At 47.6% G+C, this 14,963-nt stretch overlaps 1 protein-coding gene across 1 annotated transcript in view; it reads right to left on the bottom strand.

Annotated features, from left to right (window-relative positions):
• The window catches only part of Rsh (Rap GTPase activating protein radish), a 321,267-nt gene that overhangs the window by 119,623 nt on the left and 186,681 nt on the right, over positions 1 to 14,963 (bottom strand). Inside the window, exon 6 of the mRNA XM_077707586.1 lies at positions 10,334 to 10,478. Within this exon, the coding sequence (XP_077563712.1) occupies positions 10,334 to 10,478 (145 nt within the window). The remainder of the gene's footprint in view (positions 1 to 10,333; positions 10,479 to 14,963) is intronic.

The raw sequence follows: 14,963 nt of genomic DNA, 5'->3' as shown, positions 1-14,963 counted from the left end.
ACAAAATGGGTCGTAAAGATTCAAGGAACAACCATATTTGTCTTCTCCCTGTCGTCTTGCTCTAACGAGTAGTGGAAAAAAAGGGTGTCGGTGAGATGAAGCAACGAGAGCGAACAGACAATTTTAAGCCTACTAAATTCCGCTCGCCGCTTTTCCCGTGTTCTAATTTTCTTCGCCTCATAGGTTCTCATTCCTCTTATTTTTTGTTATGTTTTATGTTCTTCATTTTTCTCTTATCCTTCTCTTACGGGTATGTAGTGGTGGCTCGGCAGACGCTTCATCCTGTCAGAGAAGTCACGTTCCCCTTTCGCAGAAAGAAGGGAGGTTGCAATTTTTTTTACAGTTTGCCATTTTCTTTATTTCTATATTCCTTAAAGAAACGTAAAGGCAACAGAGCGTGACAAGTGTTCGCGGATTCTTCCTTTCTTTTGATTGAAGTACACTCGAAATGAAGGCAGCCATCTTCGTTCTTACACAAAATTTGGGGCGGGGAAAAATGTGCTCGACAAGGCTCTCTCTTCGCCGCTTCCATTTTTCTGAAGATTCTGTTTGTGCTGCGAATCCCATCAAACCTGTCAAACTATGGCTTAGATAAACCACGAATTTCAATGGCCGCTTCAATACTTCCTCAAACGTCTCAAGACGGTTTCTGCTGAAAACAATAGGAAGATTTTACTGGAGAACGCAGTGATTGTAGCGTCAACTTAAGAATGGTTCGGATGAGTGTATGGCCGTTTACCGTACGTGACTAGCACAAAGCCCTTGACGTCTGCTTTTGCTGTACTCCTGATGAAACACAAGTGCCTGCGCCTCCGAGGCCTTTTCAGTAAACTCCATTGAATGTGGCATTTTTAATACAAGAAACAATGTGGGAATTACTAATGCGATTGGACGTCGGTGAGTCTGGCCAATGTAACATTCACTCTACTTTGTACCTTCAGAATATTTATTTATTGAGAATAATGCAGGCCAGATTACTTGGCCGAACCAGGACGGGCAATTTGAAACACACAAAACATTGTTGCACAAACATACATTTATACAAAAACAAATTTTTACAAGCAAGATAAATAAAAGGAAACGCAAAATACAATGCAGGAGAGTCAAGCCATAGCACGGGTGTAGGCCCGTTCGTCACATTGCGTTTCGTCATCGGCCGGTTCGTAATAGGCCGTTTGTCACATAGGATCATTCGTCATAGGCCAGTTTGTCACTCAGGAAAGTTCGTCACAGGAACGCATAAACAAAATTCGTGGCTTTTTTTTAGACGTAAGTGGTGATGAGGCATGAATGTAACTACTTTGCACAACTTTTCGCAGTACCGGTCCTCTTAGAGGCCGCCACGGCGATCCTAAACTGGCAGTTAGGCGCGCCCCAAAAAATGTTTGGCTTTCGGGGAACCCGCACACGAATTATCTTGGTCCTGAAGTCCATACCGCTCCCACCCGTCCCCCTTGCCTTTCACATGAATGTCACGGTAGCAGGCGCACGCTCGCATGACTAATTTGCAGTGGCCGTAGCACTCCTTCTTCTTCATTTTTTTTTTTATTTTCGTTGCTCCCTTACTGGTAGACAAGTGCTCACAGCGTGGTCATTTTTGCTCCTTTCCTTGGAAAGCCTTTTTTTGTGTGTGCATAAGAACTCCCTCGAACTGTCCGAAAGGAGGATATGAAAACGTGCAGCCCTATAGGAGGCATATCCGCTCCCCAAGCAGCTAGCTGAGGGGGCGCCCTTTTGTTTATTTTGCACGAGAGCTACTGCCAAGAATGGCGGACCGGGGCCCCGCGCATGCGCAGATGGCTACTGGAGAAAGGTCCATCAAATAATTAGTTGCACCACTTGTATTAAACCACTAATAAGTGACACGAAATGGCCCATGTAAAATTTCCAAAAACGAGAAGGTCGGTGCTACCACTTTCCCTATTACGGGACCACTGAGAACCAGACACCTGGCCCGTCTTCCAAGAACTTTGTTGGGCTACGTCCATGTCTCCTGTCTTGGGTCTTTCCTGTCTTGGGTTGTTGAACTCGTATCTATAATCTTGTTCGAACACGTCACCCTATTGCCCACTCTGGCTTGCATTCATTGTTGAGCTTTGCTAGATGTACGGCCCAAAGTACAAAAAAACAACTAACTAAACCTGTGCCTCGCTTTTCTCTAGTCGAAAAAAAAAACACGTGGGCACATCATTTTGTGCACCTGTGACGAACTTTCCTCAGTGACAAACTGGCCTATGACGGATGATCCTATGTGATGAACGCCATGTGACGAACGGGCCGTATCCCCCATAGCACATCGTCCTCTGAATATGCTCAGTGACCAATGCTCTTATGAAGTGCTTGGAAAAAACTTCTGCCTTGAATAATTGTTTCCGGGAGCACATTCCATTCAGAAATAGCACGTGGAAAGAAACTATGCTTAAACTGGTTTGCTTTAGAAAAAAATAGGCAAAAGCAAGTGTGTCTGGGTGCACCGGATCATTGTTGTGCTGAACGGATTAATTGAAGTTGACGGAGTAATTTTCATAACAAACAATATTGTGCAGGAAGGATAAACTGGCCAAGCTTTTTTAAACTCCCAGGTACTGAATACCATTGTTGGATATGTTGGACAATACCACTGCTGGGCATTGAATACCATTGTTGGACACGATGCTAGTCTGTCTATTTAGACCAACTTCAATTTCGTCTTCAGTGTCCCTTTAATGCATGCACCTCGAGTTATAGCTCCAAACGTGCACATAGACAATAGAGCAAGAAAGCCACATCACCCGCTCCTCCAAACCCGAGGAGGAGTGACACGGACGTCAGACGCCGGACGCTGGATTTTCGCTAAATGGGGCATTTGCTGCTTTCCCATGAAAAGCAGCAGTGGTAAATTCACCGGTGTATCGAGGGAAAATAATAAAACAGCGGCTTAGTAAAGCAGTCAGCCGGACGTACTTCAGCCTTGTCGCGAGCGCATTAAAACGCGGATTACAGACTTGAAATCCTCAAACTGCAAAGATGAATTTTAGTTTTTTCTGGCTCTGCTTTGTGTCAGTGCATCAAAGCTTCACATGGAACAAGAACAGCAGTGTGTATTCACCTATGTATTAAAAAAAAACCATAAAACAGCGGCTTAGTAAAACGGTCAGCCGGACGTACTTCAGCCTTCAGCTGAGCGCATTAAATCGCGGATTACGGGACTTCAAATCCTCAAACTGCAAAGATGAATTTTTTTCTGGCTCTGGTTCTTAGGTGCACTTTGTGTACACCTTTGTGTTCCGTGTGCGTCAAAGCTGCACATGGGACAAGAACAGCAGTACGTATTCACCGATGTATTGAGGAAAAACAATAAAACAGCGGATTAGTCAAACAGTCAGCTAAACGGGCCTCAGCCCACTCCACTGGGCATTACAATGCGGAGTACAGGACTTCAAGTCCCTAAACGGCAATACTTCCTCGGCGCGCGTTACGGTCGACGGAATAAGGTAGCCGAGGCTTTTCGTATCAGAACCATCTTGTAAAGTTGCACGATTGGGCAGCAAATCTACTGAAAAGCAAACTGCCCCCGCTTTTGCTGGAAAGTGTGTCCTCTGGCCGCGGCCACGTTGAATGAAGGCGGTCTGTTACGGGAACAGCACAAACAGGGTGAAGGCAATATCATGAGACATTCAATTCCTTGAAGGGGGATCACCAGCGGAGCTTGTTAGCAAACGACATAAAGGTGACACAAATTTCAGGTGAAACGTACGAACAAATTTTATTTCTTTTGAGCGCTGATGGCGGTCATTCCTAATAAAGACACATGCACGCACAAACTTTTGGTTCTGATGGAGGAAAAGCAAAAACGCCATGTGTACGAGATTTCAGCGCACGTTAAAGATCCCTAGGTGGTCAACATTAATCCAGAGCCCTCCACTACGGCACGCCTCATCGCCTGCGTTGCGTCACCGCGTTAAACCCTACAATCAATCAAAATGAACTTTTGTTCTGACTACTGATCTGGTAAGTGGTGACTGGTACGCTCAAGATATAAATCCACGAGGTTAGAGGTATAAGGTCTAAGACTGTGATGATCTTGAGGTTAGGGAGATCTCATGACGCGGTAGTTGAACCAAGGAGCAGGAAATTGCGATGCGGGTTGGATGGACAAGGATAACGAACATTTATGCAGGTCAGGACATGAGGGCAATGTTATACGCTAACCAGGAAAGGTACACTTGACAAAAGCTACACGCAAGAGTTCGAAGGAACCAAACTAGCGTAGAGAATGCCTTATAGTCCCCCCCCTCCACACACACACACACACACACACACACACACACACACACACACACACACACACACACACACACACACACACACACACACACACACACACCCACACCCACACCCACACCCACACCCACACACACACACACACACACACACACACACACACACACACAAAACAAATGATTGAAGGTTCTCGCGAATAGGAAGAGTTTCGCGTGGTTGACGCACGGGGATGTCGTTGAGGAGATTGAAGGCATGCGTGACGCAGATGTCTTCGGAAGTAATAGCCACGAATCAGGGCTGCAACTTCTCGCGAGGTGAGAGAGCCAGGAAGAGAAATTGCAGTGGCAGCGTCAGTGGAAGAATATACGCACTGGTCCACGGCATGTCGTTGCCAGTGGCGACGTGGCGTATGGACGTCCTATACCAACGGTCGCAGAGCACCTGGGTCCTCGCCACCCAGACGACAGGACTCAGGAATCCTCGGACTCGCCTCGACCATAGAGCCCGCCAGGGAGTGATGATGATGATTATTTTGCCCAAAACAGGGTGAAAGAAGGAAGCAGAAATGGGAGCCTTCGTGCATTCCTCCCCCTGAGATGGCGGCCTGCAGCCCTTGGGCGCGAGCGGCATCTTCAGCCAGTTGACGACCTTGAGCTGTATTTCGGGGTCGGAGCTACGCAAAGAGGTCTCCCGCTGCTCCGCACTGGTAATTCGTAGCATGCTCGTAGAGTTCGTGGCTGAGCATCACAAGACCAAATCATGTGATCGAGTATGGCTGGCTGGGGGCACCACTTGCATTGATCGTTGCATGATGCGTTAAAGCTAAGGTCAAAATCAATGTATTGAACGGCGTGCGAGTTTGATGGTGCACGACCATGTTCTAATAGCAAACAGATCTAAAAACATTGTCAAGACGTGGCTGTAACCTTATTGGCCAACCTTCGCCCCAGTAGAGTTTCCTCGCTACACAATTACAGCGTGCCACATACCCCTGGAGCACATTTCAACGTCATTTCTTACACGGCAAGAGACACTGCAGCAACGTAATGGCGGTGTGAAAGTAAAAATGAGAAAATTATAGCCTAAGAGAAAATGAATGCGCACATACACAAATTAAAGCATACAACCTCGCTTTAAAGCACACAAGCTCGCTAATACGCGGAATCCGATCCCACCCGAGCGTTTCCGTGGCCTTGGTTGGTATCGATCGCAGGGAGAAAAAGAAGACAAAGGAAGTGACGAAAACATCGCGGCTAAGAACGCGGTGCGGATGCCGCCTCGGAAGTGTGTGGCGGGCTAATTAAGTCGCAAAGAAAGGACTTGCTAATTAGACTGAGTCAGCTTTCTTTTTCGTTCAGATTTAGTGCCGTCCCGGGAAAACCGATCGGTGCTCCACCGGCTGGCTCGAGTTTCCTTTCCTGCTCCTCAAACGAAAGCTGGAGCACTAAGCAGTATAGAAAAAAAATTCTTTCTCGAGGCTCAATGTGAAGGGAAGCCATCGATAAGCTGATACGCAGAGGGCATCTTCAGCTCAGCCCCTCCTGTCTTGGAAGTGACATCGAAATACAACAGTATTTCGATGGCAGCATCAATGTCAGAATCAATTCATGACCCTGACCGCGGTTCGGGTTTGTAATGGAATAGCTCCAATTCTAAATCGAAATAACATTAGGCAATAAATGCACCGAAGGACGATGGATGATTATTCAATGAGACGCAATTCTTCAATGATGTCGAAGGATTCTTCAATGAGATCGCAAGCCCAGCTCACACTGGCACGGCTTGCGACATCAGATAACTGGTGAATATGTAATGAGGATTAAATACGAACGCAGAAAGAAAGGGAACGAATGCACGCACACACACTCACATGCATACGCACAGCAAATGAAAAGAAAGGACTAGAGGTAGAGTCCGCCACTGCCTTTTAGTTTGAAGGCTTTTAGGACGACCTTAAGAGCATAAAAGCCTCCCACCGTGCTGTCACATGTGTTTCAGGGGCCTAAAAAGTTCTTGAGCAAAATCTCCCGCCCGCAGTTAGCTTTCCGCTGTCGCGGCGGGCGCAGGTGATGTAGAACACGATCAATGGATCGGAGTAGACCTTGCGGCATGCGGAACGTACTTTGCGAATCGACAGAGCAGAGGGGCCATACTGCACGTCCGGATTCCACTTTTGCTGTAGCTGGCAACGCCATCCCGTAGTGACAACTAATCCTTTGACGTCCTTCTTGCCCTCAACAGGGACGTACGCCATATTTGTCAGCTGTCGATAGGTTTTTGACGTGTGCACTTCATGAAAGGGACCCTAGAACACTTTAACTCTTCTGAATCTCAAATTCTTTCAGAACGCAGTCAACAAACACATACAGTACTCAGAAAATAACGGGTCACAGAGTTCCTCTTCCAAAAATCACTGCTATATGCCAATCCGATAACTTGGAAACCTTCTCAAAAGATATTTTCTCCCTTTCCTGAGTCTTGTCGTTCTTTGAACGCTTGAATGGCGTCATTACAGTAACGTAGCGGCTTTGGCCGCCTTCCTTCAGTTGCAGAAGTGAACGCATTCAATAGCCACTTTAAGAAAGCCACAAAAGCGAAGCAGAAACGGAAGGCGAATAGTTGTGGTGCGACGACCAGATCAATTAGGGTCTCTCCGTGTTGGCTATAACTATAGCTTCCACAGTGCCTCTAGACGCTGAGGAAAGAGTGAAAGCGTTTATGGGGAGCGCTTGAGAGTCCCCTGAATTACGTGTGCGTGCGTCCGTGTGTATGCGCTTCGGCGGCATCAGAAACACGGTCGCCCTGGTTGGAAGCCGAGTCAACGATCGTGCGCTGCTCAACTGGAGGGTATAACTTAACCACTCAGTTAGCGCTACGTCTGGGGAATGCCTAAGCTATATGACTCAGCTCCGGGCTGGTCTTCAACGGTGCTAATATCAAGCAGCATATTTCCAGTTAGACCATTTGGGCTGCAGAGTCACAGGTTCTATTGCGGTCATGCCAAAAGGAGTGCGTTCGCGGCTAGCTAAATAATTGACGCTAACATTCGTTTACACAGAAGCTGTTTGCCTCTTATTGGTCGGAAAATTTCGTGTTGTAAACAAACCGGCCCAGGCACGATCCAACAGTTCTCGCCCAAGACGCTGAGTGCATGCGTCAGGCTAGGCAGGACCCAGCATTTGCCGCCAGAGAAGCCCAGTGCAATCTTTCTTTGCGCTCAGGCACACAGAAAAGAGTTCAGTATTCGTTACAAAAGCACAAAACAAGCACCGAAACCGCACAGTATAGGATAAGGCGCCTATGAAGAATGGGACCCTCATGTGTGTTGTAAAGACTAGATTTGCAGCTGCTGGCGAAAAGAAAGGTTGACGTCATTCGAGGGCGAGCGCATGCGTCAGTCCCTGCCGCCAGAAAAGCCGAGTGCAAGTGACAATACCACCGAGACGACCAGGAACATTTCATACCCTACCACATCAGCGCGTGTAGTGGTTTAAAGAAGGTTCGCTGGACACCCACTTTCGCTGGTCCGGATGTCGGCCATTTTTATGTCCAATATACTCTTGAACGGCATTAATCAAGGAAGTGTCCCTTTCTGTTTTATCTTCCGCTCCATCGCATTAAATAGGGGTGTTTTTTTTTTTACTTATCTCTGTATGGCAGTAAAATCCGACGATGCGGAACGCAGAAGAGATCAACACCAAGGAGCAACCACTAGTTACGAACATTGGATTGCACCTGGAGGACCTTTTTACTTTGATTGATTGATTGTAGGGTTTAACGCACCGACGCAACGCAGGCGATGAGGCGCGCCGTAGTGGAGGGCTCCGGTTTAATTTTGACCACCTGGGGATCTTTATCGTGCGCCGAAATCTCGTACACAAGGGCGTTTTTTGCTTTTCGCCTCCACCTTTTTTTTTACTTTCGCTAGGCCCACCACCCTATCTACGTTCTTCAGAAGAATCTAGGCTCCCTGAGGGGTTGTGGACAATAATTTGTTGTTCATGTTTACCTTAAACATTCCCGTTAATCTTCCCTTATCTTATCCCTTGTGGTAGGGAAGTCGTCATACCCACATTAGCAGGCCTAGAACTTGAAGTATTCCGTTATGCATACTTTAGCTATTAAATTGGCGGTTTTTGGAGAGGAAAAAATAAGCGCAAGAAAGTAAAACCGGCGTGCATTCCGCTTCCAAAACTCCAATCGTATCAGCACAAGTGCGTTCATGGGACTATTCCCATTTTTTATACGCCCGAGCTTTACTGAACGTAATGGTGAACGCTGTGTTAAAAAAAAAAAAAAAACAGGTGCGTGTACACAATAGAAAAGTGAAAAATGTTCGCGTCTTGTGATACGTGGGTGGCCTTTTTGTTATATTTTTGCTCACACCAGGCCAGTTTAGTGGTGGTCACGTGGAATAGTCCCCATGTTCAAAGACACATTTCACTATTTTCCTTTAGTCAATCAGCTCCCACCAGACAAACACACCAGGGTTATGTGGCTTGTGCTGTCATTTCGTCCCAAATTATGTTTGATGGCATTATGTACATAATTCCAAAAAGAGCCTGCTTCTGTTTTTCTCAGCTCCTCCTAAGTCAACGTAATGTAGCATTCCATTATCGGGTATGCAAAATACTCTTGCGAGATCGTACTATCTCAGTCTGCCCCATAGCTTTCAAACTAGGTAGGAAGACTGATCGATAGAGTTTTTTTCGTGCGGGATGGTCCCCGCGCTGGCCGATGGTGTACTAGAAACCCCCTTGCAACGCCCACAAAGACTACAAGATGATCCTACCCCCAAAAATACTAGTCATATTCTGCGTCCACCTCATACCTCATTAGATTAAGGAAGCAACTGACCACGCAAGGTTGCGTGTAGTTTCTTCTTCAAAAATGCAACAAGAAGCACGTTAACCGCTTCGCAGAATGCGTGGAGAGCGGGGTTTAGAAATTAAGCTTTCATGCGGCAGGAGTTATGTAGGGCGAGTGGGCCGTTGCACCAGCGAGCGGCTTAGGGAGCACGCACACACTTTCCGAACAGGTACAGGCAGCAATATGGCTGTTCACTAAGCAAAATGCCTCTGCTCGCCGTTCTTTGATGGCGCCGCCATTATGAAGTGCTCCCGCGAGCAGCGTATACGAGGCAGATTCACGAGGCCTTCGTAGCCCACACAATGAGAAAGCGGCGGCCGGCCCTCCCTATGCGTATTTGTTCGAGAGGGCCATATATTACCGTAAAATATGATGGATCTCTTACCCGTGGCCTACTTTGATCGTCCCAGCCAACGTTTTCTTTCTGTAATTTCTTATTACTAGTGTACATTCAGTGTTGTTCTAAATAAGAATTAGTTGGGAGACATCGCGTGTCTTTTCTTTCAGTGTCTCGTTATGAGCGCTGTTTTTTTTTTAAGTAGCATGATGCACCAAGTAGTCCGCCTTATTTAAAAGGGTTTGCTCTGTGTCGCGTTTTATTAGTTCTTTTTTTTTTCGTCGTGCATCTTCGTGCTTCCTAAAGCTTCGCATTTATAGTTCCAACTGTAGCGCATGGGCTCGCAACACCACATAGACAACGAGGCCCCGTAAGAACAAGCCATTCCAGAAGGACCCACCAACTTCCTCGGGAACGCCACTCTTCAAAGGGACCTAGAGTCCTCCCATTCAATAAGTGTGCTTCTTCTCGTGGTGGTTAGGAAAGTGAGGCAAAAAAATTGAACCCAGTTCCACGCAGTGTAATTATTTCCTGAAACTGCGGAGCTGTGATTCTCTTGTGTCGACTCGAACGTCCACGGGATCTCGTCCGAGAATGGCAGCGCCGTCGCCGCGCAAAACCTATGGTTCGGGCGGAAGAATAGATAGTTAAACGTCAGCAGGGGGAGGCTCTCCCCTCTGCCTCCCCTAGAGAAAGGGACAGGACCTCGCCCCTCAGAAACCACTGCGCCCTCTACTGCTGGGTCGGGGAACCTGACGATACCCTTGCGTGACGCAGTACCTAAAGCCACCGGACGAAAAAGCTCGACCTTCAACAGCGCTGCTGTTAACGTGAGAATCGCTGAACGTTTTCGGGTACACTCACCTTTAAGGCGAACGCGATCCCCCAGAAGACAGAGAAACTCCTCGAATAAGGCGCTGTGGGTTCGGTTGTTGAGGATTTGTTCTTCAGTGTTCTGGCCCTCTTTCACGTAGACGACGCCAACTTTGAGCTCCGACTTTACGAACACCTGCGAAGAAGTATCGATAACAGGGAATACGTGGGTTATTTCAATAACGGTTCCAATGAGACTATCTCTTTTACAGAACGTTGTTCTCAAACAACCCGAATAACGACGATAGGTAGTCGCCTGCCAGGGAGACCTTTTGTTTCAAATTAAAGACCATCCTCATTTTCATACCCAAGTGTGCGCGGAGACAAAGATGGTCGCTTGATGGGGGAAGACGGTGAACTCGGGCGATATAAAAACCAGTGAACAAGTTCATAGCTATAGGAAGGTGGTAAGATTGGTTATATGTAACGCCCGCATAGCCAAAAAAAGAAACTGCATTGTGGTGCAGCACTTTGGACGTGTTTTTTTATTAAACATTTCTTGTTTCATCTACTCAATCAACTTTCACATTGAATGAAACCGCTTTGAAGGGCTTCTGCTAATTTTTTTTCGTGTAAAAACACACCAAAACAATTTGATTGTTACACTTGCGTTTGATAATGCCCTTTTCCTCAGCTAACCGCATAGTGGTTTTAAAGCCACCACGCACGTGAAAGACGGTTGGTTACACCAAAAACCATACCCAGCTGCAATTTTCGCCCACACTATACTGGTGAAATGCAGTGTCGGACAGGTTAGTATTGCAGCATAACGACGATCGTTTCTCAAGTTTTCTCAGCATTGTTCAAATTTGCCCGTGAATTTAGCAATCAGACGCCACTCGAGCGGCTGAGCGGTCACTTTCGGCAGCAAGAAGACGTGTACTCATCCCCACTCACCTGACCTCCCTTTCTCCTCCTCTCCTTTTCCAGATTTTCCCTTGTTTACTCCTGTTGGCCTGTACAAGGACAGCGGTCAAAGCCCGCACGTGTGCTATCCCGGCCGGCCCGCACCTAAGCCACTAAATAGGCTGCCTAAGCTAGGTAGGCGACAGGCGGCGCGCGTGAATCCAATTCAGCCTGGATCGAGCCCGGGGCCCTAATGCGTGCGTTGCAACGGACCAAACACGAAAGTTCGGTGCAGTACCCGGGGGAAATCATCGACGTTATCCTGCAGCCAGGTGTACCTGCTTAATCTGTATTTGCACACATATCCCATTACTGCAAAATGTATCAAGACCTGCGCCTAGTGAGCTCTCTTGCGATCCCTGGCGTTTCGAGATTGCGATAATCTGATGGCAAGGCTCTATGTATACAACGTCATTTAAAGAGGGTACTCTTTTTCTTGCGCGCCTGATTTTTTTTAGCCTCAAGACACAACCGCCCAAAAGCTCAGTTAAAGTCAACCGGCAGAATATGAAAGGGTATGTGCAAGTCTGAAGGGTTTGTGGATACCTTTTAGTTTCCGGGGTATGCACGTGCCCCGTACTAATGATGTACCCGGATTGATTGATTGATTGTGGGGTTTAACGCGCCGACGCAACGCAGGCGATGAGGCGCGCCGTAGTGGAGGGCTCCGGATTAATTTTGTCCACCTGGGGATCTTTATCGTGCGCCGAAACCTCGTACACACGGGCGTTTTTGCTTTTCGCCTCCATCAGAAAAGCGGCCGCCGCGGCCGGGAATCGAACCCGCGACCTTGTGCTCAGCAGCGCAACGCCTTAGCCACTGAGCCACCGCGGCGGGTGTGGTGTACCCGGAGCACCAGGCTCCCCGTACGTTAAGTTTATTTTGTTGCCGTTGCTAGCGTGTGGATGCTGGAGTAAACGGGTTGTTGTGAGTGCCACTAACGCGGCCACAGCTCTTAGTTCGCCCTTGCTTAAAGTGCAGTACGTCCATTCAATTTTGCTTTCCCCACAGATTGATATATAAAAAAGGAAGACCCACGCAAACAACTTCAGGCGGGAAACCATGCCGCTTCTCACTTTCAACGTCCCTACCAAGTACAGATGTGCACCCGAAATCTTCAGAAGCATCCGACTTTCTAATTAGTTATGAACTTCTACCCTCATGCTAGAAATGGTAATATGTTCTCCGCGCGCCATTTGGAGCACAAGTTTCACAGTTCGAACTCAGTGGAGCTCTGCCTGCCTTCGGCGCAACTTGGAGTGCTCCTTTAGTTGTGCACATAACAGAGACCGCAAGCTGCGTAGCCAGCTGTCGCCCATTTCTGTGGCCCCGTCTGGCGATGCGGGAAGTCAGTGGGGCCGGCTTCATTTGTCAACGTCGCGATTCCCGCCTCAGAGCCGTGGCTGATGCCCGGAGGCCTTTACCAAACGCGGGTGCGAGGGTGTCGGCAAAGCCCACACAGACCGGATAACAAGGCGCAGTGAATCTTTCTGTCGCAATGCTCCGTCCGTAACGATCTTCGAAGCCTCTTGCTCGGGAACTGAAACTTTGGTGGTCGTGCCTACGCAGCGTGAAAGGACAAGTTGTTTACCGTGCGGTGTTCATTGGAGGAAGTGACGGAGATTAACGTTACAGGCGCTCGCGTCGGTCGTGGCTTGGTGCACGATTGTTCACGTGTCCAGCCGACCTATTCTTGTTTACATTCTGGCCAAATACCGACAACATGCTAGCCAGCAAGAAAGAGGGGGAAATATTTTGAAAGAGCGGATAAAGCAAGGAGAGGTCAGACGCTACACGGCAGATGGAGGTCATTCGTGCACGAAGGAATGACACCGGAGCGACTAGACCTAACCGTTAATAACACGCAATGTCGCCAAGTTCGGACAGGCATCCTGAAATAAAGCAGCAGAAATGCCAGGCAGGGGACTTCGCCAGCTTCCCAACCATGCAAAAAGAGTCATAAATAAATGTTTTCCCAATACAGTCCAGTCCAATGCCTACATCTAACAGGCACGGTTTTAGGGGTTAGGGTCAAAGTTTGCGTGTCACGTTTATGGTTTCTGCATGAGTAAGGTGAACCGTTTGTCGCGTAACCCCCCGCACTATTTCGAGCGGGCTACATGAATTGTGTGGGTATGTAACCCCATTAGCTCCACCCTTATGTCGTTTTTTTTTATGTGATTTTTCGCACGTCAGGAGCACCGGACGTACAAGCTTACATCTCGTTTTATGTGTGGCCACGTGAACCTCTTCCTGATCTTGAAATAGGTTTGCCAAAAGCTGTCATAACTTCCTTACTCTTCGCAGTCGTGGTGTAGTTCCAGAACATTTCTGAGCTGTGTAGGTAGAACGTCAAACCGTCCATGTATGTACCGTAGTATTTCTGCTCCGCCCCAGAACCTTAAAGCACTAAGTTTATTGATCCCTTGTCCATTGTTTCTGCTTATGTCAAGAGGAAGACGGAAAAGTGGGGAAGTATTGGAAAGCAACAGCCCGGATCGGTGCAATACATCAAAATAGAACTGCTGCAATTTGCCGATACAACGACATCCTCGTCCTTTAGGTTGGCTCGAGGGCAAGGGATGTGTACGAGCCCGGTGGTCAGTAACGATCTCGAACTTCCTATCCTCAAGGTATTATCGGAACTACCTTACGGCTAGCATGAAAGCGAGAGCCTCTTTCTCTGTACTACGACATTCCCATTAGATTTGGGTAACGTATATGTGTACTACCCAACAACGTGTAATTTTCGATCATTGGTAGCCAAATGTTCGTGTTCGTATGGAACGGTACCCGCACTATAGTGGAAAGCGTCCGTGGTGAGCTCAAAAGTACTTCTTGAAGTCGAAATTCTTGAAGCGTAAACGCCAAGTAAGAAGAATGGCTGACACTTCGTCGTGGTAGCCTTTTTCAGATTCTTCTGTAGAATCAGAAGCCCCATACTTTTTTTTGAAGCAAGCTTGTTAGGGGCTTGGCACGTGTCCTGAAACCCTCAATTGAGTTTAGAAAGTTTCCTGGCAGAAAAAGAACAGCCCGCAGTGCATGAACTTTTTCAGATCGTTTTATTTTTCGCGCCCGTCATACGGACTCCTCTTCCATGCTTTTAGGAGATCCATCCCGCACGCGCCTAAGAAATAGGATTTCCGGCCTAACAAACTCACCTTTTTTTTTTTTTAACTTCACCTTCTCCTTGCAGTCAACTTCGCAAAGACGGTCAGAGCAGCCGTCAAATTTTCGACGTGTGAGCTTCCGCCCTTTGATTTCAGTGTAACGTTATCGACATAAACAGTGGAATAAGCTCAAATATATTTTAAGACACAAGCCATAGTATTATGAAACCAGGCTGGGCTGTTCTTCCAACCTAACGGCAGCCGGTTGTATACTGCACACGTCGAAGTATGAGAACAACAAAAGCCGTGTACTGTCTGTACCTCTTCGATTGTAGCCTACCAAAATTTCTTGTCCAGGTTTATACGCGAAAAGACACGGCAGCCCCCAGTCTCTTCAATATCTACTCGTGGCGTCGGAAATGAGAAAAGGTACGGCCGTCGCTTCAGACTTGCAGTCTGTGCGAAATCGCTGTGAGCCATCATTTTCCGACGCCAGTGTGCGGGGTAAGCAAAGTTGACGACTGACGGACGCATTACTCAGACGGAGGCCTCAATAAAGCGAAAGCTTTCTTAGCGGGACTGGTGGCATTCTGCCAAAAAGAATT

This window comes from Haemaphysalis longicornis, unplaced genomic scaffold (genome assembly GCF_048455015.1).
Source record: "Haemaphysalis longicornis isolate Haplotype H1 unplaced genomic scaffold, Haemaphysalis longicornis Haplotype H1 scaffold_4, whole genome shotgun sequence".
NCBI lineage: Eukaryota > Metazoa > Arthropoda > Arachnida > Ixodida > Ixodidae > Haemaphysalis > Haemaphysalis longicornis.
Note: the sequence above shows the minus strand (reverse complement) of the source record. Positions and strands in the feature narration are given on the sequence as shown.